This window comes from Pongo abelii, chromosome 4, assembly GCF_028885655.2.
Source record: "Pongo abelii isolate AG06213 chromosome 4, NHGRI_mPonAbe1-v2.0_pri, whole genome shotgun sequence".
Classification (NCBI taxonomy): Eukaryota; Metazoa; Chordata; class Mammalia; order Primates; family Hominidae; genus Pongo; species Pongo abelii.
The window spans coordinates 88,130,118-88,157,083 of record NC_071989.2 but is presented as its reverse complement, the minus strand read 5'-3'; the positions used below and the strand labels follow the sequence as shown (position 1 = coordinate 88,157,083).

Below are 26,966 nucleotides of genomic sequence, written 5' to 3'. Positions count from 1 at the left end.
GGACTGGAGGAGCCAAAGCCCGTGATGTAGGGGTGCGTGCTTCCCTCAATGGGGAGACCCTGCTGCCGCTGTTGTTGGCCAAGTCGCCGTGGCCGAAGCGCGGTGGCCGAAGCGGGGGACGGGGGTGGGACTTACGGGGACAGAAGGAGGAGCTTCCAGCAGCTTCTGGCCCCTGGGTCCAGAGTGGCCTTGCCGCCCTCACCTGCGCGGAGCCTGGAGCCGACGCGTCCCCCCCAGCGGAAGCGCCGCGCTGCCCAGGCGTCTGGCGAGGTGCGTGCTCTGGGTCCCAGCTCCAGCGCTTCGCGGCAGTCGCCCGCCTCTTTCCGCCGAGCAGGGCGGGGACGGGGCGGCATCTACCGAGATCTGCGATTCGAGCCGCCGAGGAGCCGAAGACCACAGCTCAGCTGGGACTTCGCCCTAGGGCCGCACAGAGGGTCAGGCAGTGCCGGAGAGAGGTTTGAAAGCGCTGCCGCCAACTCGACAGCGCGTCCCAGGTCAGTGTGAGGCGCCGTCTCTGCCGGCTGCACTTGGGAAACTTTGGCTTGCAGTGGCGGCTGCCGGGAGGAGGACATCGAGGGCGCAGCGTGGGACCCAGCGGCCCGCACGGCCTCAGTGCTCCCTGCCCGGTGCGCGCAAGCCCCTGAAGCCCGCACCTCCCGCTCACCCTGACATTGCAGTGCCCCGAGCAGGATGCGAGACCCAGGGCCAGCCGAGGGCCGCCGGGCTGCAGGGGTCTCCCGAGAGACTCTGCCCCGCCACCCCGGGGCGCGCTCCACGCGAGCTCACCCTCGCGCCTCCTGCCGTTCCCGCTGGTTCTCGGTTCCAGTTTTGCTGCCGCTGGGGCTTGGACTCCGCGGGTTGCGGGTTCCGCCTCCTTCTCAGCCTCGCCGAGCGGCGGGAACCGGCGAGGGCTGCCCAGCCGCGGGGTGTCGAGGAGGATGCGGGGCGGGGGCCTGATGGGCGAACGTCGGCGCAGCAGCGGGAGCGGCGCACGCTGGACCGCAAGAGCGCGCGGGTCGGAGGGGCTGACTTGGGCGCGTCTCCGCAGGTGCCTCGGCAGCTGGGCAGCAGGAGGTGCCGGCTGGGCGCTGGGGGCGGGCTGGGGACTGCGGAGCCGTTTGCAGCTTCCAGGAGCTCCTGCTTCCAGAAGCCGCACAGGGGCGGGCAGCAGGTCCCCGCGCTTCTCAGGTGCGCACAACCTTGGCACCAGGATACCGGACCCCCTTAGCAGAGAGCTGGGTGCAGAAGAGCGCCTGCTCCGGGTTGGGGGCAGTGGCTGCGCCCCTCAGACGCACCATTTCCCAAGGGAGGGCCGCGTCCGGCGGGCGGGCGGGCGAGCGGCGCAGGGACCGCTCCGCAGCGGCTGTGGGCAGAACCAGTTTTCGTGGATGGTGATCGCCTTAGCCCTCCAGCTGCCTGCCCTGGCTCAGAGATGAGGCGACGAAACGTGCACCCCGCCCCCATCGGTGCCCTGGCGCTGTCGCCCCAGTCACCTTCCTTTGCCCTTCTCCGACAGCGCCTTGAGCTCGCTTCCTCCTGCTCTCAGGAAAAACTGAGGAAAAGCGCCTGGTTCCAGGGGTCGGCGGGGACCGTGGAGACGCTACCAGCATCCTCAACAGCTTGGAAATCCCATCACCTTGGTTCCCTCAGACTTGGAGGACTAGGTTGGCCTCTCTCTCTCTCTCTCTCTCTCTCTCTCTCTCTCTCTCGTGTGTGTGTGTGTGTGTGTGTGTGTGTGTGTGTGTTGGGGGGGAGGTTGGGGCATAGATGCCCCAAAGGCCTGGGGGACAGCCGAAGTAACTAGGAGAACACGGCAGCCCTTTGCGGGTATGTGTGGGAAACACAGCAAACCTTACCAGCTACCCGTCTCCTTGGACAGCTTCTAAATATTTCTTGCAAGTCAATACCAGGGAAGAATCTTTTTCTGGCCAGTCGTTCCATTTTCCAGGACGACCTCAGATGCATCTTTTACTCTGTCTCTTCCCTTTTCCTTGGGTGGGAGGAGATAACACATTTGCTTGTGGCAGGCAGGCTTGCCTTATTCCAGTGGAGCTGGCCTCCCTCCTGGCCTTCGGCTGCCCACTAGGACTCTGGGTTTTTTCTTTTTTTTTTTTTTTTCGTCTACTTTTTTTTTTCTTTTTTTTCTTTTTCTTTTTCTTTATTATTATTATTATTATTATTATTATTATACTTTAGGCTCTATGGTACATGTGCGCAACGTGCTGGGACTGTAAACTAGTTCAACCCTTGTGGAAGTCAGTGTGGCGATTCCTCAGGGATCTAGAACTAGAAATTCCATTTGACTCTGGGTTTTTTCAAACCCGTCTAGGAAAGGCAGGGCAGCAAACCTCCAGCTCCTGGCCGGTTCTACTAATTCAAGGCTGTCCTCTTCTCTGGGACCTGTGAGCTCCCTGGACCCGTCTCTGGGCTGTGGCAGCCATCTATCTCTGCCTTTCACTCCTGCAGGGGAGCTGAGCATCACACCACTTGGAAGTAATGACGGAGACAGCTCTGTGTGAATCTGAGGCAGGGGTCCATAGCAAACAGGAAGTGGCCTGGAATGAGGAATGAAGAGCTTGCCTCAGATTTTCTCCAAGTGTGCATTAGAAGCACCTCCCATGGAATATGTGGGAGTGGAGCCTAGAATTTTCTTTTTAACAGGCACTCCATGTGTTTCTTATGCCCACAAAAGAAGAACCCTTCGGTATAGGGAACTTAGCATCCCATCGTCAGACGCCACCAGCCCTGAGGATTCCTATATGCAATGCCTGTATTTGGTGATGCATGTTTATAAATGGACATTTATTGAATTCCTAAGTAGCAAGTGTGTTCAGATCTTTTAAAATCCTCACAATCATCTACTGTAAAGTAGATATTATCCCCATTTTAGGGGTGAGGAAACTGAGGCTCAGAAGAATGACCTCCCAGAGGTTGGTAACTTGGAGAGAGCCGGAGCCCCGGTCCCTGGTGCGCACCCTGCTGCCTCATCTGAGCAGTCTCTAATCCTCTTTGGGGCAGCACATAGGCAGGGACTGGGGCAAGGGCGATGGGCTGAATTTTGAGTTCAAACCCATTTGTTAAGTTCTTCCCCACCATGGCCAGATGAAGAACTTTATGAGAGGAAGCGTGGATCCTATTTGGAGGTAGAGGGAAAGGCTCAAAGGAAAATAACTTTTCTTTCTTTTCTTTTCTTTTTTTTTGAGACGGAGTCTTGCTCTTGTCACCCAGGCTGGAGTGCAGTGGCACAATCTCGGCTCAGTGCAACCTCCGCCTCCCGAGTTCAAGTGATTCTCCTGCCTCAGCCTCCTGAGTAGCTGGGATTACAGGCACCCGCCCCATGCCCGGCTAATTTTTGTATTTTAGTAGAGATGGGGTTTCACCATGCTGGCCAGGCTGGTCTCCAACCCTTGACCTCAGGTGATCCACTCCCCCTCGGACTCCCAAAGTGCTGGGATTACAGGCGTGAGCCACCATGCCCGGCCACTTTTCTGTCTTAATGAAAGGAAAACTGGGGGTGGCATGGGGACAAAAAGCCACAGGAAAGGCCTGGCCTGTCGTCTCCAAGATGGCTTTGCAAGCACCTCAGCTCATGTAGCACTGCCATGTGAGATAACACACAAATCAGGCCCTCAAAACAGAGTCCTACTCTGTTGGAAGCTGGCCATCCAAGAAGCAAGGTGATATTGAGATAAAGGACACAAACATGTGATTGACCTCTGGCAAGCAGGTGAGTAAGATGATTGGCTTTAGGAGAGTGCCCTCACCTTTCCTTTCTCAGCCTCCCCATCTGCACCGAGTGAGTGCCGAGGCCCTTCCAACCCCAGCAGTCCTCGCATGGCAGACTCAGCCCTGCAGGCAGACACACACGGGGTCGCTGTGCATAGAATCTCCAGATACTTGACAAACTCATAATCAGTGAGGTATGACTAACTCAGCAAACACTGGGGGATTTCTTAATAAGGAATTTAAAACTAGACTCCAAATGGGAAAGATGCATGTAACAAATTATTGGTGTTTATGTAACTCTGAATAGCTTTGATTTCCTTCAGTAGGAACTGACAGCTGATTGACAGAAAACTTACCTAGGGAGAGAAGAGACAAAAGTGAAGTATGAAATTTTGAATAATGTTTTCAGGTAACTTTCTATTTCCATTTAGAGTGGGTGTCTGGAAGGGTGAATGCAGTTATGGTTTGAATTGCTTTCACGTATGACAGATATTTTTAATAGGGCTCATCTTTCCAAGCTGCAATGCGTCTTACTTCCTTTCCCTGGGTTCCAGTCCCCTTGTGGCAGGGCAAGGAGCTGGGGACTTCAACGTTTGGCCTGCACATGCTCACTGAATCCCTGTTTTCAGCAAGCTGCCTCTAAGTTTGGAGCCTTTCTGATCAATTTAGAAAATAAATCTTCGTTTTCTTGCCTAGGAGAGTGGTTGTCTGCTACTTGGGGTGGGATAAAATATGTAGGGGTCCAGTCGTTCTGTCCACAGACTTTCAATCATCTTCTTGTTCTAAGCCCTGATACTCATTGCCATTTTCTATGGCACTTGGGACCTCTAAGTCCTAAATGTCACAGGTTCTGTGGGTAAGCAGCCTCCCTGGGTCTATGTCCTGCAGCCTCCTCTGCTATGATAAGGCCATTTGCCACTCCACCATCCCCCCATTTCCAGAGCTTGTTTGAAATTGCTCATCTAATGGTATCTCTCCTCCGATTTTCTTTGTTCTTAAAAATATACATATTTAAAATATTTTTTAAAAATAACTCAATGCTTATAATTTTGGTGGCATCTTGGGCATAGAGGGAAGAACTAAAGGAGCATCGTAAATACGCCACGAGGAGGCGCAAGTGATATTAAAGACACTGCAATTTTTGAATGAAAGGCAATTTATCCAGCTGTTTAATAATTAATATCTTGTAATAATGTTGAAATGATAGTATTTGGAAATTGTAAGGAAAGTATACTTAAAGGATATGCTCTTTCCATGTTTTGCTTATTAGATTCCACTGATGTTTACAAAATGAGAAGAAGCATTGCATCTTAGAAATAGAGCCCACCTTTGCATGTTCATCATCCAGCCAGGACCCTGTTGACCACCTCTGCTAAATATTGGAGCTTGTTCCCAGATTAGTGTTAGCAATTTGGCGAGGTTAGCGGTAATACTAGCTGCCAGTGCAGTTGCATTTCTGCATACCCTCTTTGCATGTACATGAGACCATCGAAGCCACTAAAAGTCAGGGTGAAGATGGCCATTCAAAAATATATCAGTTACCACATTATTTCAAGATGATGAAGGAAACTGCAAAGTAGAATAACCTGGATGCTTGTAAGTTTATCAGAATTGGTTGAATTCAAGTAAATGCTTTGGAAGTTATAGAACAAGCAAACAAAATGACAATGGTGACAAATGTGTAGTTGATTTAACTTATTTCAATCCGAATATCTGTTAGTCATCTTCCTGAATTTCAATTAAAAGTATGTCTAGAAAGCAAAAAAAAAAAAAAGAAAAAAAAAAAAAAGAAATATGAGATCCTTAAAAAAACAACATTTCCAATATTTTTTCTGTTATTTTAAATAGGCTGTGGATTGGAGACATGATAAACATTTCAAAAAGCTAATTCTGAGATAAACATTTTTAAAAAAAGAATGCAGTGAGCGTGAAGAAAAAACAGGAAAGTCTTTCTCTAGACATTGTCTGATTTCATTACCACATCCCCATGGAATGCATGTTCTATGATTGTCATTCCATGCATGAGGAACTCAAGACTCCTAGAGGCTGAGAGACTTGATCAGGGCACATAGCCAATAAGTGTGAGTCACGATTGACATCTGTTGGATGCCTGAACTTTCTGCAGTTGAACTATTGTCTATATAGAAGGTGCAACTGAATTTGGGGATTGCTTATAATCTAGACATAACAAAGGGATTGACTGGATGTTAGTATGCTATCAGCACTCAGTGTCCAATCAGGATGCTTCAAGGAGGAAAGAACATTCTAGGCAAGAGAAGTGGTCTTCGTCAAAAGTAGAGTTCAATTCTATGAAAAGGAAATAAGTCAGACATAAATATCAGAGTGTTTGATGTGCAAATGGAGAAGGCAAGATAAAAGAACCCCTGGAAAAGGATGAAGGGCTAAAGAGAAGGGGATTCTTCCATTCAGGCACTGATTACAGAAAGAACCTGAACATGTATTGTACATTTGGAGAATAAAGTATCTGACACCTTTTTTCTCTGACAAGTTTAATGTTTAGGCAATTTCAAAATCTCTCTACTAAATGTTAAAAAGTGAGTGAACAGTCTGGGCGCGGTGGCGCACGCCTGTAATCTTTCACACTTTGGGAGGCTGAGGCAGGCAGATCACCTGAGGTCGGGAGTTCGGGATCAGCCTGAACAACATGAAGAAACCCCATCTCTACTAAAAATACAAAATTAGCTGGGTGTGGTGGCGCATGCCTCTAGTCCCAGCTACTCAGGAGGCTGAGGCAGGAGAATCACTTGAACCCAGGAGGCGGAGGTTACAGTGAGCCGAGATTGTGCCCATTGCACTCCAGCCTGGGCAATAAGAGCGAAACATCATCTCAAAAAAAAAAAAAAAAAAAAAAAAAAAAAAAAAAAAAAAGAAGAAGTGAGCAAACAAAGTGGCTTTAAAAGTCTTTGTAATGAGGAAAGAGTCAACCTCATGGGGTTGGTTTTGCTGGACACTCCCCCAGTCCTCAGAGGAGAGGGTCTGCCTATGTCCACATTGCAGGTGGATTAGGCAGCGAGTTGGTGCCACTGCTCAACTTCTCTGAGACCCTGGAGCCCACCACCCTCTTTTTCCACAAGACTGTGATGGGGCCACTGTCCTCCTTAGGCATGGCAGTCGCCAGCATAGTACCAGCTCCTCTTCTTCTCCCAGAACCTCCTGACATCAACCTTGGTGGAAGAAAAGCTGTGACAGCAAGTGCTCAGGTTTAGCGTTGTGGAGAAAGGCCTTTACTTGAGGATGGCTGAAAAGTAGAAAGTCTTGGCTGGGCATGGTGGCTCACGCCTGTAACCCCAACACTTTGGGAGGCTGAGGTGGGAGGATTGTTTGAGGCTAGGAGTTCAAGACCAGCCTGGACAATATAGCAAGACCCTGTGCCAAAAAATAAAATAAAATATCAAAAAAAAGTTTTAAGTAAAATATCTTCCCCTAAAGATTCTGCTAAGACTTCAAAAACTAAAAACAAGATTGACCTAAACACTAGAAACTATAAGAGAGTATAATATTGAAATCTGGTATCTGGTGTCTGGCAACTTGTTCTCATTTGAATATCTGTTTCTCAAATGCTACTTTTGGTCAAATAATTTTTTTAAATGACTGATACTGTATAGCAATTGAATTGTAATTACTAAGTAGTTTCTATGTTTGATATTACATTCCAGCTCATTTCTCTACATTTCTATGCTCTATTAAGCCCATTTATATATGAAAAATGCTTTAAAAATGATCCTTTTGTGATCACTGTCTCATGTGACGCTCTTTTCAGATGGTTTGCATTCAGAATAGACCTCTGAGTTGGGACCCAAGTTGTCAACTGATCCCAAATTCCTAAGTTCCTGACTTGCAGGTATGTTTGGCTCCAAGATAACCTTTATAGAGTATGTCACAGGGGACATAAAATCAAAGCATTCACTCTCATTGCATTTATGTACGTATATATTGAGTAGTTCTTTGCTTTGCATCATGAATGATACTGAAGTGGAGATGAACACTATGTCCTTTTGAATACTGCCTTTCAGGAGCTTAGTCGTCGAAACTCCAGTGAAAGTCAAGGATGACAAATGTCATCGATAGTGTCATGAGAACTGAATGACTCTTTTAAAAGGAAGACCTAATAGGACTCTTTGTAAATTTTAATAATGAAGTATATCTCACATATATGCTATGCTCTTTTCTGCACACACATTCTATTTTACAATAAGTGAGTAAAAGTGATATACAGAAGAGTATGTGAAATGCATACTGTTTAAAGAAGAAGAATAGAATGGACACCCATCTATGCACCACCCAGACTGGGAAACAGAACATCACCTGAACCTTTGGGCCTCTCTCTGTCCCTCCCAAATGGCATTGTTCTCCTAATCTCCACCAAGAAGTAGCTTTCTCTTGATGTTTATATTAATCATTCCCTTTGCTTTTAAAAAAATTTTTCAGGTTCCCCCTTATATTTGATCCCTAAGTAAAATAATTGTTTATTTTTAAAAAACTTAGTAGCAGGTACAAAATTAGATGAATAAAGAAAGGACAATATTGCCAGTGTATGACAAAAGCTTTTCATTTTTCATTTTTCAATTTTTCATCTTTTCATTTTTCTGACTAATACATTTCCTCCAAGTTGCTTTTTTCAATTTGTTCTAGTCTCTATCTTTAATGTAAGAGGCATTTTTGTTTGTTTTTAAATTTTTGTTGTGGCTGCTCATGATTAAAGGGTTGGGATTAAAATCTGATGAGAAGCCTTGAACACACAAATGAGGCTTGTGTATTCAGCCTTATTTCAGGTACTGATTACAGAAAGAACCTGAACATGTATGGTACATTTGGAGAATAAAGTATCTAACACCTTTTTTCCCTGACAAGTTTAATGTTTAGACAATTTCAAAAGTTCTCTACTAAATGTTAAAAAGTGAGCGAACAGGCTGGGCACTGTGGCACCAACTGTAAATACGACCTGGGTGGCATGTCACATTCTTGAGAGAATGCTATAGCAATTTATCCCTGAGGGGTGAGGGTGGTATGGCTGCCGGCCTCCTCGAAGCCAAGCTGGGGAAGCAGGCTGTGGGACCCTTCAGCCGTGGTCAGTAAGCAATCACTTATTCCCCTGTTTTCTTGTTCTCAAACATGCCTGGTGTCTCCCAGTCCAGAGATGCTCTATTTCATCATTTCCTGAGAATAAACCTCTAGACATCCCGGAGGGCGGGAGGGGCAGTCTTCTATCTCCTAGTGACTGGGAGTTGGAGGAGTGACCTAAGGTAGCACTTCTCAAACTTTAATGTGCATACAGATCACCTGGGGATCTTGTTAAAATGTAGGCTCTGATTCAGTAGCTCTGGGGTGGAGCTGACATTCTGCATATAAAAGAGTTTTCTGGTGGTGGTGATGCCAGAGTAGGATCACACTTCAAGTAGCAAGGACCTAGGGATCTAACTGCTTATCTGACAGCTTTTCACCTACTCCTCCTTATTTTAGTTGTATTCTTCACACACACACACACACACACACACACACACATGCTGAGTCAGTTACTACTGGCTCATCTGCTTTCTGGCTTCCAAAATATTGTTGCTGCCATCTTCTCCTCTTCCCTCTGTCTTTAATTTTGTCTTTGACAAAATTCTTTGGTTTTAAGGATTTTCAGGAAGAAGCAAAATTAGATGTGTGTGTTCTGCCATATTAACCCTAACTCTATCTGCTAAAATATTTCCCTGAAGTTTGGTTGTAACCAAGTAAATAAAGCCTGCTTCCTTATAAATAACCGCTATTTTAGGCCTCTAGGTCTTTACAAAAGGAGTATTATCTACTTCTCCCTCCTCCTTTGTCTGCCTGCCAGATTCTTACAAAGTCTTCAAGACCCAACTCAAATAGTTGGCTTCTGTGAAGCCCCTTTTGGTCCCCAGGATGTTAAAGCTTCTGTGCTCTCCTGACTCTGTAACCAGCTGCTTATACAGTATCTCTCCCAAAAGACTGTGAGCTCCTCAGAGATAGGGCTTGTATCTTCGTAGCTCAGTGCCCAGCACATGTCAGGAGTTTGTAGATGTTTAACAATGAAATTTCTGCCTGCATGCTTACTTTTCTCTTTTTTCTTCACTTTCTTTCTGCTCTCTTCATCTCTTCTTTCTTTTGGTTGTTATTAGATTTGTTATCTATTCTATTATCAAATAGAAATGCATTTCCCATAATCTTAATTTTAAAAGTAAATAGGTAGAATAAACAATAGTTTTCAATTTCCAAAAACTACTGAATCAATGAAACAGATGTAAATAGTATATATACATTCATCTGATTCTTCCCCCCCCAACTCTAAGGACTGTTAAAAGACAAAAATTTTCTTAGTCCTCGATGAAGACATAATTCTTACCACCTAATGGAATTATCTGTTGAAGGAATCTGAATCTAAAATGTTTAAATAAACATAAATATTTTTTAGTTTCAATAACAAAAATTAAAATGTTTACAAAGTCTGGATGGCTCCTTTCAGGTTTCTTGCCTATGAAACTCCTTTTTCAGAGCAGATATACTGTTGTCAAAATTTAACCCTATAGTTCTTGCTAACCTCGTTATCTGGTCAGTGTATGATTTAAATAATAGAATCAAGAGAAATGCGTAATCACATGCTCACCATTCCAATCTCAGTGTGAATTTCAGATATTATGTCAGTTATTTTAACATGTTGTAGCCCAAACAATATTTCATCCTTCAGAAGAAACATAAAAATGTCCCTCAAATTGAAAATCTAGATATCACTTGCATTATTTAGTTGAAGAGCATGTTTAAGTAATGTAATACTAAAGTTTTTACGTTAAGCTACCAATATTTTAATTGATTCAGTTGCAATGACAACAGAATTTTGGCTTTTTGGCTTAAGTTTACTTTTTAAAATTTACATTTTAATTAATTTTTTTTAGAGACAGGGTCTCACTCTATCACCCAGGCTGAGTGCAGGTGGGATGATCATATCTCACTATAACCTCAAACTCCTGGGCTCAAGTGATCCTCCTGCCTCAGTCTCCTGAGTAGCTGGAACTACAGGTCACACCACCATGCCCAGCTAATTTTAAAACTTATTTTTGGTAGAGATGGAGTCTCACTACACATTGCCCAGGCTGGTCTCAAATTCCTGGCTTCAAGTAATCCTCCTGCTTCAACCTCCCAAAGTGCTGGGATTACAGATGTGAGCCACTGTACCTGTCCTAAATTCGCTTTTTAATATTATTAATTTAAAAATTATTTTTCACAGGTAGATTATTTTTTAATTAATGTGGGACTTAGGAAAGTACTATGTTGGTGCTATAAATATTCAATGAAGATTTTGAAAATAAATTTTAATTTGTAATTTCCTAAAGGTCATTACTATTCAAAAATTTATTTTGCAATTCACTCTTTTGTTCTGCATTTATTAATAGCATAATCCCATTTATGTCCCCTACATATTTTCAAAATTAATTCTAACAAAATGAATATAAGTTGGGATGCTGATTCTGGCTAATCTTTTGGTCTTTGCTGTCTTTGATAACCAGGTATTGATTTCTAACCTCCGAAGATGGATGAAGGTATGGAAATTTCAAGTGAAGGAAATTCCTTGATCAAAGCAGTCCATCAGAGCAGGCTTCGCCTCACAAGACTTTTGCTAGAAGGCGGTGCCTACATTAATGAGAGCAACGACCGTGGGGAAACCCCTTTAATGATCGCTTGTAAGACTAAACATGTCGATCACCAGAGTGTCAGTAAAGCCAAAATGGTGAAATACCTGTTAGAGAACAATGCCGATCCCAACATACAGGACAAATCTGGGAAAACGGCTCTGATGCATGCTTGCTTAGAAAAAGCTGGCCCTGAAGTTGTTTCCTTGCTCCTCAAGAGTGGGGCTGACCTCAGCTTGCAAGACCATTCTAGTTACTCAGCTCTTGTTTATGCTATAAATTCAGAAGATGCAGAAACCCTGAAAGTTCTTCTTAGTGCTTGCAAGGCAAAAGGGAAAGAGGTCATCATCATCACAACAGCAAAGTCGCCCTGTGGGAAGCATACTACTAAACAGTACTTAAATATGCCTCCTGTGGACATAGATGGGTATCATTCCCCAGCTACCTGCACCACTCCTTCAGAAATAGACATCAAAACTGCCTCATCGCCACTTTCACATTCTTCTGAAACAGAACTGACACTTTTTGGCTTTAAAGATTTTGAGCTTGCTGGAAGCAATGATGATACCTGGGACCCAGGTTCCCCTGTGAGGAAACCTGCGTTGGCCCCTAAGGGGCCCAAGCTCCCCCACGCTCCGCCCTGGATCAAGAGTCCCCCATCATTAATGCACCAGAACAGAGTGGCTTCATTGCAAGAGGAGCTCCAGGATATTACACCAGAGGAAGAATTATCCTATAAAACCAATGGTCTGGCACTTTCCAAGCGGTTCATCACTAGGCACCAAAGCATTGATGTAAAAGACACTGCACATTTGCTAAGAGCCTTTGATCAGGCCAGCTCAAGGAAGATGTCATATGATGAAATAAACTATCAATCTTATCTTTCAGAAGGAAATCAGCAATGCATTGAAGTCCCTGTTGACCAGGACCCAGATTCTAACCAGACAATATTTGCTTCCACCTTAAGAAGTATAGTTCAAAAAAGAAACTTGGGGGCAAATCACTACAGCTCTGATTCCCAGCTCTCAGCTGGCCTTACCCCTCCAACTTTAGAAGATGGCAAAGCACTTATAGGAAAGAAAAAGATCCTCTCACCATCTCCTTCACAATTATCAGAGTCCAAAGAATTGTTGGAGAGTATCCCCCCAGGTCCCCTGAGCAGGAGAAATCATGCGATTTTAGAAAGGCGAGGTTCAGGAGCTTTCCCTTTAGATCACAGTGTTACCCAAACCAGACAAGGGTTTCTCCCACCCTTAAATGTAAATTCTCACCCTCCCATCTCAGATATCAATGTCAACAACAAGATTTGCAGCCTTCTTTCTTGTGGTCAAAAAGTGCTTATGCCAACAGTTCCGATTTTCCCTAAAGAATTCAAAAGTAAGAAAATGTTGTTAAGGAGACAATCATTGCAAACTGAACAAATTAAGCAATTAGTAAACTTTTAGGAGATGGGTATAAAACACATTTTCTTCAAATGTTTATATCAGAGAAACAAAGAAATAGAGAAGAAATCTTAAATGTTCGTTCTTTTAAATCTCGTAATTGGTTGGTCCATAATGGCTAGATGGATTAAAATGTAATGTGATTTGTACTAGGCATCATGAGCATAAAAAATAATACATAGTTTCTGTTAAGGGAATTCTCTCAAACAAAAGAAAAGCTATTTTTCTCAATACTTCTAATATTTAACAATCTTCATGTAGTCCAAATTTGTCATTAAAAAAAAAAAATCAGCAAAGAAAGAAGGCCACGTATGTTGGGGTAATTTTTAAAAATTTTCAGATCGGCTACATATTTTGTTAGGAAACAGTTTTCAAGTCAATAATTTTTTTAACATTTCATGTTAATAAATGAGATTGCAATTTTTTATGATCTCCAAACCATAAAAGAAAACACTGACAGCTATAAAATGTTCTAAGATCAAAAAAATCGAGCTACAAAGAATGAACTAATTCTTTACAAATGTTGACTGAAGATAGATAAAACTCTAATTAAAAATTTAAAAGGTTAAACACTGTATTAGAATGGGCAACTAAAATATTCGTGGTGTCAGTTTAATTAGTGTCAAACTGGCAAGTCAGAGTTTTACAACCTACTAGTAATCTATGCCGAGTCTTGTTGTTTGTGTACTGTGTTTTGCTTTGCTTTGTTTTGGTTTTTAAACAGACTTACCTGTAATGTTATCTTATGGAATTATTCTTTCTCCATATCTTTTAAGGAATTATTCTTTCTCCATATCTTTTAATTCCTGTTATTAGTTTTGGAAGCTTATCCATAAGTTTCCAATGACAAGATGATATAAAAGTTAAAAAGCATTCCTCTTTACTTATATCAAATTATTCTTGTCTTTCAAAAAGAACCAAAAAAAAAAAAAAAGTTCATCATGGATAAAAACTAAGCGCTTGCCTTCTTTTAAAAAGAAAAACTGATGATTAGATTAGGTTAGCTAAAATTAATAGAGGCAGTAGAAACTTAATCACAAAATGTACTAAATATTTGGCAATATTAAACAATACCTTTTTATTTCTGATATGTAATTATTAGACATTTATATATTAAGGATAACTTCCTTAGTGTGACATTCCAATCATCTAGTATTTTAGGACCTGTGAATAACTTCCAACAAAATTAATGAATACCATATTAGTATTATAAAATATTATAAAGTAATAATTATATCATCTATATAACTTCAAAGTATGATGTTTATACAAAGAATCCTTATTTCAATCTAGCAGCTTAACAACAAAGAATAAATCAGACTATACAAAACCTAAGTGTATTAATTTGATGATTGCCACGTACAACTTTCTTTGCCTTCTGAGTAGAGGTGATCCTAACAATTGGCATGATGCTTTTCTTGGTAATTTGATATAAGCAAGTTGTAAGGTACATAGTAATTATTTAATTACTTGTGGCTTTTATTTTAAAAAGTATTTAGAGGTTTTTCCATTTCATGTCTTGAACAATATTAATATTAATTACACTAGAAATATTTTTTGATTCAAAACTTAGAATTGTACCTGATATTTATAGGTAGCTAAATGCTTTCTGCAAGTTTAATATCGAGAAAAGTATTTGACTTCAAGTTGTAAGGATACAATTTGGAAGGATATGTAAATAGATTAGTTTATAAACAAAATGGTATCAATAAAGATTTAAAATATCATTTTGGTTACTGATTTTTATTTATCTTTCAAATACTAATGATATTTCAACATAATTTCAAGAGCAATTGTGCCACATGCTACTTTGAATAAATAGAAAACTACGAAAGAATAACTTTTGTTGCTATTCTCAAACCAAAGTTATTTAACAGCATTTTAAAAATGTTTTTTGGCCAGACTCGGCGGTTCATGCCTATAATCCTGGCACTTTGGGAGGCCGAGGCAGGCAGATCACTTGAGGTCAGGAGTTCCAGACCAGCCTGGGCAACACGGTGAAACCCCGTCTCTACTAAAAATACAAAAAATTAGGCTGGGCACGGTGGCTCACATCTGTAATCCAGCACTTTGGGAGGCTGAGGCTGGTGGAGCCTCATGAGGTCAGGAGTTCGAGACCAGCCTGGCCAACATGGTAAAACCCCATCTCTAGTAAAAATACAAAAATTAGCTGGACTTTGTGGCACATGCCTGTAATCCCAACTACTTGGGAGGCTGAGGCAGGAGAATTGCTTGCACCCGGGAGGCAGAGGTTCCAGTGAGTCAAGATTGCGCCACTGTACTCCAGCCCGGGTGACAGAGCAAGACTCTGTCTCGGAAACAAACAAACAAACAAAAAAAGAAAAAAAAATTAGCCAGGCATGGTGGTGAGCGCCTGTAATCTGTAATCCCAGCTACTAGGAAGGCTGAGGCACAAGAATCACTTGAACCCAGGAGGTGGAGGTTGCAGTGAGCCAAGATCGTGACACTCCACTCCAGCCTGGGCGACAGAGCAAGGTCCCGTCTTAAGAAAATAAATAAAATTTTTTGACTTTGGGAGCCTGAGGAGGGATCACGAGGTCAGGAGATCAAGACCATCCTGGCTAACACGGTGAAACCCCGTCTCTACTAAAAATACAAAAAAAAAAAGAAAGCCGGGCGTGGTGGTGGGTGCCTGTAGTCCCAGCTACTCGGGAGGCTGAGGCCTACTCGGGAGAATGGCGTGAACCTGGGAGGCGAAGCTTGCAGTGAACCTAGATCGCACCGCTGCACTCCAGCCTGGGTGACAGAGCAAGACTCCGTCTCAAAAAAGAAAAAAAAGAAAAAAAATCTGGCCATATTTGGAAGAATTTTAAACCTACTAGCAATCCTAAGAACACTTACGGTGTTTGAGTCTGGTTATAAAGCCATCTGGTGAGACTTTTCACCCCATTAAGTAAAATACACCATTGTGATCCCAATGGTGGGTCCTATAGATGTTTGCAACAGCAATTAGGCATGTATATATGCACATATTTTTAAATGCACTTTTGTTATATTTTAACTTCATTTAAGAGTTCGATTTAACTTACAGGTATAATGACATTTTATTTATGCGTTTTACAGGTACGATTCTTAGTTACTTGGAACCAGGATTTCCAATGAGTACAACTCATACTGAATCATGGCAGAGTCCTTTCGTGGAGGACAAAGGGCAACCCCAGTTACTGAGAAAGGTGTTGACAGTGCCCATCCAAGTGGTGCCCAGGCAAGGGGTAAACAACTGCCTGGCATATTCTTGGCTGGAAACACACCTATCAGGCATCTAGTACTGGAACCTTATACATTTTCAAATAAAACTACCCTTATTCTGATTAATCACCCACTGTGTAGCCTTTTAATAATTTGATTCCCATATTGCTTGCTTAAAGGACAGAATAAGCCTGTTAGGCTGATAAGAGTATTCATCATATCTAATTTTTGTATTTCTTGAGGCTTTGACATCCTGAGACCTTGCTGACACTGAAGTGACAGCCCCTCCCAGGATTAACTAATTCCTAGAGATAGAAAACAGCTCACCCAGGGAGCATAGCTTCCATATGCAAACCAACCAATCCAGAGCCCATTCCCCAAACATCTCCTTTATCAGGCTCTCACAGGGCTCTCACACTCTGGATCGCCATCCCTTATCCTAATCACGCTAGGGCCAGGAACCAGACAGCTAGAGACAGCTCCTACACCCCAGAGCCCACTGAAGTTATTCAAACTAGCCAACCGGAAACCTGCTTATCTTGCCTTGCCCATTCCTTCCCACTGAAACCACAATAAAGCCCCTTTCCCACCTTTCCCCCTTGCTCCTCCCGCCTCCCAACCAACTTGGGTTCTCCACATGTGGTGCTGCACAGTGTGATCCCTCACCACCACCCTCGCTACCAACCCCGTTTCCTCTTGGGAACTGGGAGTAACAAACTCTTTTTCAATATCAGTTTGTTGTCTCTTTATTTTTTGAGAGTCTTGCTCTGTCACCAGGCTGGAATGCAGTGGTGCAATCTTGGCTAACCACAACCTCGGCCTCCCGGGTTCAAGAGATTCTCCTGCCTCAGCCTCCTGAGTAGCTGGGACTACAGATGCGCACCACCACACCTGGCTAATTTTTGTATTATTAGTAGAGATGGGGTTTCACTATGTTGGCCAGGCTGGTCTTGAACTCCTGGCCTCAAGTGATCTGCCCACCTCAGCCTCCTGAGTAGCTGGGATTACAGGCGCACACCACCACACCTGGCTAATTTTTGTATTTTTAGTAGAGACGGGGTTTCACCATGTTGGCCAGGCTGGTCTTGAACTGACCTCAAGTGATCTGCCCACCTCAACCTCCCAAAGTGCTGGGATTAGGGGTGGGAGCCACTGCGCCCAGCCAATATCAGTTGTCTCTTGATCTGTTGGCCTCACCATACCTGAATAATAATTAAACCTACTGTATTGGTCCGTTTTCACACTGCTGATAGACATACCTGAGACTGGGCAATTTACAAAAGAAAGAGGTTTAATAGGATTCACAGTTCCACGTGGCTGGGGAGGCCTTACAATCATGTTGGAAGGCAAGACGTGGATGGCGGCAGGCAAAGAGAGGGCTTGTGCAGAGAAACTCCCATTTTTAAAACCATTTTAAAACCATCAGATCTCTGAGACCCATTCACTCTCACGAGAACAGCACTGGGAAAGACTCACCCCCATAATTCAATAACCTCTCATTGGGTCTCCTCCCACAACACGTGGGAATTATGAGAGCCACAAGATGAGATTTGGGTGGGGACACAGAGCCAAACCGTGTCACCTACATTTTAAAACAAGAAGACATAGTGCAATTGGGGATGGTAATATTTGAGCTCACATAGCCTTATGCCAATATTCCTTAGATCCCATTTCTAATTCTCCAAGAGGGCCAGATAGTGGACCATCACAAACCCACCAGATTTATTGGCGCTGCCCACTGGCCTCCCCAAGGTGACATCCTGTCTCTTTGTGTACCTTCTTTGAATGTCTACCATTCTTTTTTTTTTTTTTTTTTTTTTTGAGATGGAGTCTTGCTCTGTCACCCAGGCTGGAGTGCAGTGGCCTGATTTGGCTCACTGCAACCTCCACCTCCCAGGTTCCACCGATTCTCCTGCCTCAGTCTCCTGAGTAGCTGGGACTACAGACGTGCGCCACCACGCCTGGCTAAATTTTTTTTTTTTAAGTAGAGACGGGGTTTTACCATGTTGGCCAGGCTGGTCTCAAACTCCTGGCCTCAAGTGATCTGCCTGCCTTGGCCTCCCAAAGTGCTGGGATTACAGGCACGAGCCACTGTGCCCAGCCTGAATGTCTATCATTCTTTTTTTTTTTTTGAGATGGAGTCTCGCTCCGTTGCCCAGGCTGGGGTGCAATGGTGCAATCTTGGCTCACTGCAACCTCCACTTCCTGGGTTCAAGCAATTCTCCTGCCTCAGCCTCCTGAGTAGTTGGGATTACTGGCGCCCACCACCACGTCTGGCTAGTTTTTGTATTTTTAGTAGAGATGGGGTTTCGCCATGTTGGCCAGGCTGGTCTTGAACTCCTGGCCTCAAGGGATTCACCTGCCTTGGCCTCCCAAAGTGCTAGGATTACAGGCGCGAGCCATTGCGCCTGGCCTGAATATCTACCATTCTTTTTTTCTTTTTTGTCTTTTTTTTTTTTTTTTTTTTTTTGAGAAGGAGTCTTACTCCGTCACCCAGGCTGGAGTGCAATGGCACTATCTCGGCTACAGCAATCTCCGCCTCCCGGGTTCAAGCAATTCTCCTGCCTCAGCCTCCCGAGTAGTTGGAGTTACCAGTGCCCACCACCACGCCCAGCTAATTTTTGGACTTTTAGTAGAGACGGGGTTTCGCCATGTTGGTCAGGCTGGTCTCGAACTCCTGACCTCAGGTGATCATTCTTAAAGAGAAGGCCAGGAAAGGAAAAACTGGGAAGAATAGCTAACACGACAAATCGCAAAAACAATCCAAAAGAATGTTGATTAGCTGGAACAATGGATCAAAACAAAAAACCTAAAGCTTAAGCATCATAAATACCCACATTTAGATTTTGAAATCAGTTGTATAAGATTAGGATGATCAGCAATTTATATGTTTAGTGAATTCTTAAAATCTTATGTTACCTTGGCATCCATTTTGAATATAAGCTGGACTTTCTCATACCAGAAGCAAGATTCAGTCACCCTTGACACACTACTAGTTGTATACCGCCTCCCAGTTCCTCAGCCTGGTCGATCCAGATATCTACCTTATGTAACTGCTTCCTGGTGACTTCCCTATGGAACAACTAGACACAGCCTGCTTAACTGGCCCCACTGACCCTCACACCCCACATGGATTGTGCATATGTGCCACAGCGGTCACCTCTTAGTCACCATGTGACCTCCTAGAACCCAAGCCTGATTACCTTAAACCCACCAATTCAAACTCCCCTTGGGAAACCTGTTTGGCTAACACCCTGGACCCAATAAAGGCATTGACCCATGGGTCCCTTCCTTTCTCTCTCCATGCACTCCCTGACATCCCTGCATGTGGGCTCCAGGTATGCTGTGGACCCCAGGACCTGTAAGTGACAAAAGCTTTATTTCTCTCTTATGTCTCTCATAATCACTGAAGGGATGCTTTCCATCTTAATGATCCTAAATTAAACAACGTGGGGAAAAATGGCAGTTAATTAACTAATGCAGGTTTGTTGGGAGTGCTAACAGCCTGACTACATTATTTAATCAGTGTCTACTCCTGAATCTTAGCACTCATAGATCAAATGTGAAATAGTGTTTTTAATTCTAGGTACCACATCTTAAACTAAAGAATATGCAGTAAAAGATGCAAAATGATAGAATCTAAAAAAATTTTTTTAAATAAGTAAAAGAATTGTTGCTTAGCTTGGAGATAAAAAGACTCAGTTGAGATTAGATGGCTGGCCTTAGATACTAAAAGAACCAATGTAATGACTTATTCAGAGTCCTCCAAATAAAGATAAGTTAGAACTAGAAAATTAAGTTACAGAAATATTTCAGTTCTCTCTTAGCTACTGGAGCTGTCTATCTATGGAAAAGCCTGTCCTAGGAAGACCTGAGTCACCACTTTTGGAAAGAGGAAGAGGAGACGGACATGGAAGAGGAGATGTTAAATCAGAGATTTAACAAAAAAGATTCCATTTACTGAATAATCTTTAAAGTCTTTTTGAAAAGACAGTTCTTTGAGACAATCCTTACTAACAGTTCCAGATTTAGCAGAAAAAGTTGAAAACGAATGACTGAAGTTGAAAACATTTTGAAAAGGATCTTCTTGTCAATTAAAAAAAAAAATTGCTATCCTACCCCTGCAACTCTGAGCCCTACTGATACTGATACTACTACTATCAATAATTTGGCATCGAGGGAAGAATACTTCCACTAAAGGATACTATGGTAGTTCCCCTGAAATGGAAGCTGAGATAACTACCTGGTCATTCCAGTTTCCTTCATAGGAGATAAAGGGGTCATGGTGTTTGCTAGAGTGACTCTCAGAACCACAAAATAGGAGCTACAAGGAGCGTGGGTGGAATCTGAGCAACCCACTGGGCACCCCCTTATACTATCATGGCCAAACACAAATGTAGATTATCTCAATTATACACAAGCAGGAGTATCAAGGCCTCAGAACCCCTAAGAATTAAGGATTGGGGTGCACCACCAGGTACTTAGCTGGTCTGGAATTCCTGGGCTCAAGCGATCCACCTGCCTCAGCCTCCTGAGTAGCTGGGATTACAGGGACATGCCACTGCACTCAGCTTGACTTTCTTGCCCACAGCCATTGGAAGGGGCAGCATCGGGATAAAGCCCACACAACTGCCTGGAGAGGTCAAGAAACACTCCTTGCCCCAGACTGGGGGCAGAGCTGCATAGACTGTTTGAAGAGCTCATTCTATTCTAAGCCAGAGTTTTCCCATTAGCCCCTGAACTGACAAAGGGCAACAGACTCTCACATTGAATATTTCAATTAAATTTTTTGAACTTGATTATATTATTTCACTCCAAGGAAGGGATAAAGAAGAAAGGGGCAATGACCAGCTTCAGTGAAGATTCAACAGTAGCAATCAAACCCAGAACAGCTTAGTTGCCAGATTTAGACCGGCTTCTCCGGCAAGCAGAAGTATAGAAACCAAAGGCAGCTTTCTTGAGAGGCGAGGAGGCTGGGTGAGCCCCTTTCAAGCTCTGCCTGCTTTCTCTCCACTCTGAAGGTAGAATTGTGTGGATGGTTTTATTGTTTAATATTATGAAATAACTAAAAAAATTTTTTTTCTCTTTCTTAGAGATGGGGTCTTGCTATGTTGGTCTCGAGCTCCTGGACTCAAGGGATCCTCCCACCTCAGCCTCCCAAAGTGCTGGGATTACAGGTGTGAGCCACCATGCCCAGCCTTGAAACCATTCAAATATGTGGTGGAGATTACAAGAGGAGGCACTGGGGGAGAAGGATGGTCTTTAAGAAACTGGCAGGATTACAAAAGCAATCTACAAATTCAATGCAATTTCCATCAAAATACCACTACCATTCTTCACAGAACTAGAAAAAACAATCCTAAAATTCATATGGAACTAAAAAAGAGCCCACATAACCAAAGCAAGACTAAGCAAAAAGAACAAATCTGGAGGCATCACACTACCTGATTTCAACCTATACTATAAAGCCATGGTCACCAAAACAGCATGGTACTGGTATAAAAACAGGCACATAAACCAATGGAACAGAATAGAGAACCCAGAAATAAACCCAAATACTTACAGCCAACTGATCTTCGGCAAAGCAGACAAAAACATTAAGTGGGGAAAGGACACCCTATTCAACAAATGGTGGTGGGATAACTGGCAAGCCACATGTAGAAGAATGAAATTGGATCCTCATCTCTCACCTTATACCAAAATCAATTCAAGATAGATCAAGAACTTAAATATAAGACCTGAAACTATTAAAATTCTAGAAGAGCATCGGAAAAATCCTCTAGACATTGGTTTAGGCAAGGATTTCATGACTAAGAACCCAAAAACAAATAGAATAAAAACAAAGATCAATAGCTGGGACTTAATTAAACTAAAGAGCTTTTGCACAACAAAAGAAACAGCAGAGTAAACAGACAACCCACAGAGTGGGAGAAAATCTTCACAATCTATACATATGACAAAGGACTAATGTCCAGCATCTACCATGAATTCAAACAAATTAGCAAGAAAAAAAACAATCCCATCAAAAAGTGCGCTAAGGGCACGAATACACAATTCTCAAAAGAAGATATACAAATGACCAACAAACATATGAAAACATGCTCAACATCACTAATGATCAGGGAAATGCATATCAAAACCACAATGCAATACCACCTCATTCCTGCAAGCATGGCCATAATCAAAAAATCAAAAAATAATAGATATTGGCATTGCTGCAGTGAAAAGAGAACACTTCCACACTGCTGGTGGGAATGTAAACTAGTACAATCACTGTGGAAAACAGTGTGGAGAGTTCTTAAAGAACTAAAAGTAGAACTACCATTTGATCCAGTAATCCCACTACTGGTTATCTACCCACAGGAAAAGAAGTCATTATACAAAAAAGATACTTGCACATGCATGTTTATAGCAGCACAATTTGCAACTGCAAAAATGCGGAACCGACCCAGATGCCCATCGATCAATTAGTGCATTATAAAGAAACTATATATACATACATGGGGACTTGGGGAAAAGGTGGGAAAGGGGCGAGGGATAAAAGACTACAAATTGGGTTCAGTGTACACTGCTCGGGAGATAGGGGCACCAAAATCTCACAAATCACCACTAAAGAACTTACTCATGTAACCAAATGCCACCTATTCCCCCAAAACCTATAAAAATAAAAAATAATAAAAAAAAGAAACTGGCAGGATTAAATAAAAAAAAAAAAAAAGAGTATCTTAGAGTGATTTCAGGGTCAGGCAGACGGGATTTTCATTTTTCTTTCCAAGTTGGTATGAAGTAATATCAACGAGCCACTGAGAAACATAGCCACACCTGGCTCCTTTCCATCCTGATGGGGTCAGTGGTATTACCTGACACTCTGTTACCCAATCTAAAAATACTAGACTCCTCCCTCTCCCCCATACTACTCATTCAACTACAAATTCTCCGTTTTTAACCTTTACTTTTTTTTTTTTTTTTTTTTTTTTTTTGAGATGGAGTCTCACTCTGTCGCCCAGGCTGGAGTGCAGTGGCGCAATCTCAGCTCACTGCAATCTCTGCCTCCCGGGTTCAAGCAATTCTTCTGCCTCAGCCTCCTGAGTAGCTGGGACTACAGGCATGCACCACCATGCCCGGCTAATTTTTGTATTTTTAGTAGAGATGGGGTTTCACCATGCTGGCCAGGCTGGTCTCGAACTCCTGACCTCGTGATCCACCCGCCTCGGCCTCCCAAAGTGCTGGGATTACAGGTGTGAGCCACCACGCCCAGCCATAACCTTTATTTCTTGAGCCTCTCCATCACCTTTTGGTGTCACTTTAATTCAGGCCTTCATCTTCTTTCACTTTGAGGATTCCAAATCTCCCAATTGATTTCCTCCTTCTCACCATCATAATCACTTTTCTAACATTCAAAACTGATAATAATGCTTCCCTACTTAAAGTAGTACAATAACTCCCACTCCCTCAGAGAAAAGAAGCCAACTCTTTACTACAGAAAATAAATCTGGTTCTGTCTCACAGTATGATGCCCCCAAAAACATTTCTGAGCAGGTCGATCAGGCTCTTTCCCACTTGGCTCAGGTGCCTGGGTCTGAAAGGTCCTTCCCCTGTCAGTGTACCCAGTGAATCTTACTCATCTTTCAAGACACAGCTCGTGTTCCCTCCCAATTGACTGCTGTCTCTTTGGGGACTATACCGCAAGCCATGTGTTATTCCATCATAGTTTTAGCAAATATTCAACTTATCGTTTACAGGTCTCTCTCCTATGACTAGACTACTGTAAGCTCCATTTCTGAATTATATAGGGACAATTTTGGAATTATTCATGCAGCCTGAGCAACATCAGACATTGCTTAGATGCCTGCCCCTTCTCTCCCCATCTGCCCCCCGAGTTCCTACTGAGCTGTGACATCTTGACATGAGATTCCCTCATGAAAGATACAGGTGGCTGGACAAGCTGGTTCCCCAGACCAAAGGCTGATGGGTATAAAGAGGTAATTACTATGAAGAGTAAGAGTGACATTGATGTGAAACACTAGGACACCGGAGCCCGAGCTCTTGCTGCTGAGGTCTGGGAGCTCCCTTGGATCTTGCCCTAAATAACAAGGTCGGAGATACAGCATTTGTCTATATATTGACTAGCTACTTAATTTTCTTTGTAATTGCAGAAAAACAACAACAACCCATGACCCCAACTCCAACAAACAAGCAAATTACAAACTGTTCCAAATTACTTTTAATCATTTCCCACTGGATAAATACATACCTGGCTAATTAACAAATTATACCACTCTTACAGGAAAATAAGCTACTCTTTATTAGAAGCCTTTGAATATTTGAACAATTGATTTTCTTATTAAAGTCTCTTCTGGAATTAGGATTGCTCTACCACTCTTGAGAAATAGCCTTTGGATGATATGTGATCTCAACACCACTATATTAGACATCAACTTAGAGGGGACAGATAGGTGGCACTTAACCATTATGTTGTGCATTTCAACTTCTTTGCAAAAATTTTCTACACATACAAAGATACACATCTTTAAATCTACATGCTTTTTTTTTTTTTTTGAGACGGAGTCTCACACTGTCGCCCAGGCTGCAGTGCAGTGGTGTGATCTCCACTCACTGCAACCTCTGCCTCCTGGGTTCAGGCAGTTCTCCTGCCTCAGCCTCCTGAGCAGCTGGGATTACAGGCACCCGCCACCACGCCTGGCTAATTTTTTTGTATTTTTAGTAGAGACGGGGTTTCACTATGATGACCAGGCTGGCCTTGAACTCCCTGACCTTGTGATCTGCCCACTTCAGCCTCCCAAAGTGCTGGGAGTACAGGTGTGAGCCACCGTGCCTGGCTATATATATGCTCTTTTACAACCTGCAGTATGCTGTAACATCTTCCCACATTAATAAAGGTTGGGCCAGGTATGGTGGCTCATGCCTGTAATCCCAGCACTTTGGGAGGCCAAGGTGGGCAGATCACCTGAGGTCGGGAGTTCGAGACCAGCCTGGCCAACATGGTGAAACCCCATCTCTACCAAAAGTCAAAAAAATTAGCTGGCCGTGGTGGCACATGCCTGTAATCCCAGCTACCTGGGAGGCTGAGGCATAAGAATTGCTTGAACCCGGGAGGTAGAAGTTGCAGTGAGTCGAGATTGCTCCACTGCACTCCAGCCTGGGCAACAGAGTGAGACATTGTATCAAAAAAATAAAAAATTTTAAAAAGTTTCTGCATAGTATTCTATTGCATTTCTGTACATCAAGGCCTTTAAAATATTATTGAAAATGGATATGTAATTTACATACAGTAAAATACACAAATATTAAATGTTACAACTCAATACGTTTTTTGCCTTGCCTATGTACACATCAAAATAACCACCTCCTGGAACAAGATAGAGAACATTTTCAACACCCAAAAAAGTTCCAACATGCTCCATCCCAGACAAAACCCCACGGAACCGTATAGGTTACTACTATTCTGACTTCTAGCACCATATATTAGTTTTGACTATTCTTTAACTTCATATAAGTGGATCCAGAGAATATGTATTCATTTGTGCCTGCTTTTTTTTTTGCATGATGTTCATAATCATCTTTATTGTTACATCAGTTCAAACTGTTTTAGTGCTGTGTAGTAATTTCATTGTATGAGTCTACCATTATTTATAAATTCTCTTACTGATGAAAATTGAGGTTGTTTCCAGTTTTTGGCTATTAAGAATAAAGTTTTATGAACATTCTTTTACAAGTCTTTTAATACAAATACATGAGCTCTTTTCTCTTGAGTATATGGCTACAGATAGAGCGGCTGGGTCTTAAGGTAGAGATATACTTATCTTTATTAGAAACTGCCAAACTGTTTTCCTTTTTTTCCTAAAAGGTGTTTTTAGTCCTTATAATATTAACCTTTCTGGTGGGTATGTACTGGCATTTATTGTGGCTTAAACTTGTCTTTCCTGAATAAGTAATACTGTTGAGTTCCTTTTCATATTCTTTTGGCCATTTCAATTATTTTTTGTGTGTGACGTATCTATTCGTCTTTTGCCCATTTTTAGTCAGTTTCTTGGGGTTTTTTCTTATAGCTTAGAGGAGTAATATACCCTCTGTCAGATATGTGTCAATGGTGTCTTTTCTGAGAAGTTTTAAGTTTTGATAAAGTCCATTTATCAACATTTCATTTTATAGCTAGTGTTTTCTGGGTTACAAGAAACCTATGCCTACCCCAAAGTCCTGAAAACATTCTCCCTTATTCTCTTCTAAATGCATTAAGGTTTTAGCTTTCATATTTTGGCCTAAGATCCATCTCAAATTATTCATATATGGCATGAGGTAGGGATCAAGGTTATTTTTTTCCATATGGATAGCTATTAAAATTTTACTTTCCAACAGAATACATTTTATAATTCTCTTATGTGTTTTTGTTCCTGAGAACAGTTTAAAATACACCTTTAAATATTAATCTAAGTGAGGCTGCATGCGGTGGCTCATGCCTGCAATCTCTGCACTTTGGGAGGCCAAGGTGGAAAGATCACATGAGGCCAGGAGTTCCAACCAGACCAGCCTGGCCAACATGGCAAAACCCTGTCTACTAAGAATACAAAAACTAGCCAGGCGTGATGGCACAGTCCTGTAATCCCAGCTACTTGGGAGGCTGAGGGATGAAAATCACTTGAACTCAGGAGGTGGAGGTTGCAGTGAGCCAAGATTGTGCCACTGCACTCCAGCCTGGGTGACAGAGTTAGACTCTGTCTCAAAAAAAAAAAAAAAAAAAAAAAAAAAAAAAAAAATCTAAGTGATATCAGGCTTATAGATTTCTCAATATATAATTTTACCATAATATTAATATTTTTAAAAAATTATCAAAGGTAGGACAATTAAGTAGTAAAAATAATATTCTGGACAAGTGAGTTTTACTTCGAAATTCAACAAAAGGCAGTTTATTTATAAA

At 42.5% G+C, this 26,966-nt stretch overlaps 1 protein-coding gene across 4 annotated transcripts; it reads left to right on the top strand.

Moving 5' to 3' along the window:
• The first annotated feature begins 214 nt into the window (after positions 1 to 214).
• On the top strand, positions 215 to 14,547 carry ANKRD34B (ankyrin repeat domain 34B). 4 transcript variants are annotated; one of them, XM_009240859.4, is made up of 5 exons: positions 215 to 494; positions 1,517 to 1,664; positions 4,050 to 4,135; positions 7,508 to 7,588; positions 11,256 to 14,547. In XM_009240859.4, the coding sequence occupies exon 5, from the start codon at positions 11,279 to 11,281 to the stop codon at positions 12,821 to 12,823; it is 1,545 nt and encodes a 514-aa protein (XP_009239134.3). In that variant the 5' UTR covers positions 215 to 494; positions 1,517 to 1,664; positions 4,050 to 4,135; positions 7,508 to 7,588; positions 11,256 to 11,278; the 3' UTR covers positions 12,824 to 14,547. The 4 variants fall into 4 exon arrangements, 3 of the variants coding, with proteins under 3 accessions (XP_009239134.3, XP_002815748.3, XP_054411653.2); XM_002815702.6 differs by having other exon boundaries at positions 4,053 to 4,135; positions 11,256 to 13,559; XR_010140162.1 differs by lacking the exon at positions 11,256 to 14,547 and having other exon boundaries at positions 7,508 to 7,777.
• The last annotated feature ends 12,419 nt before the right edge of the window (positions 14,548 to 26,966 follow it).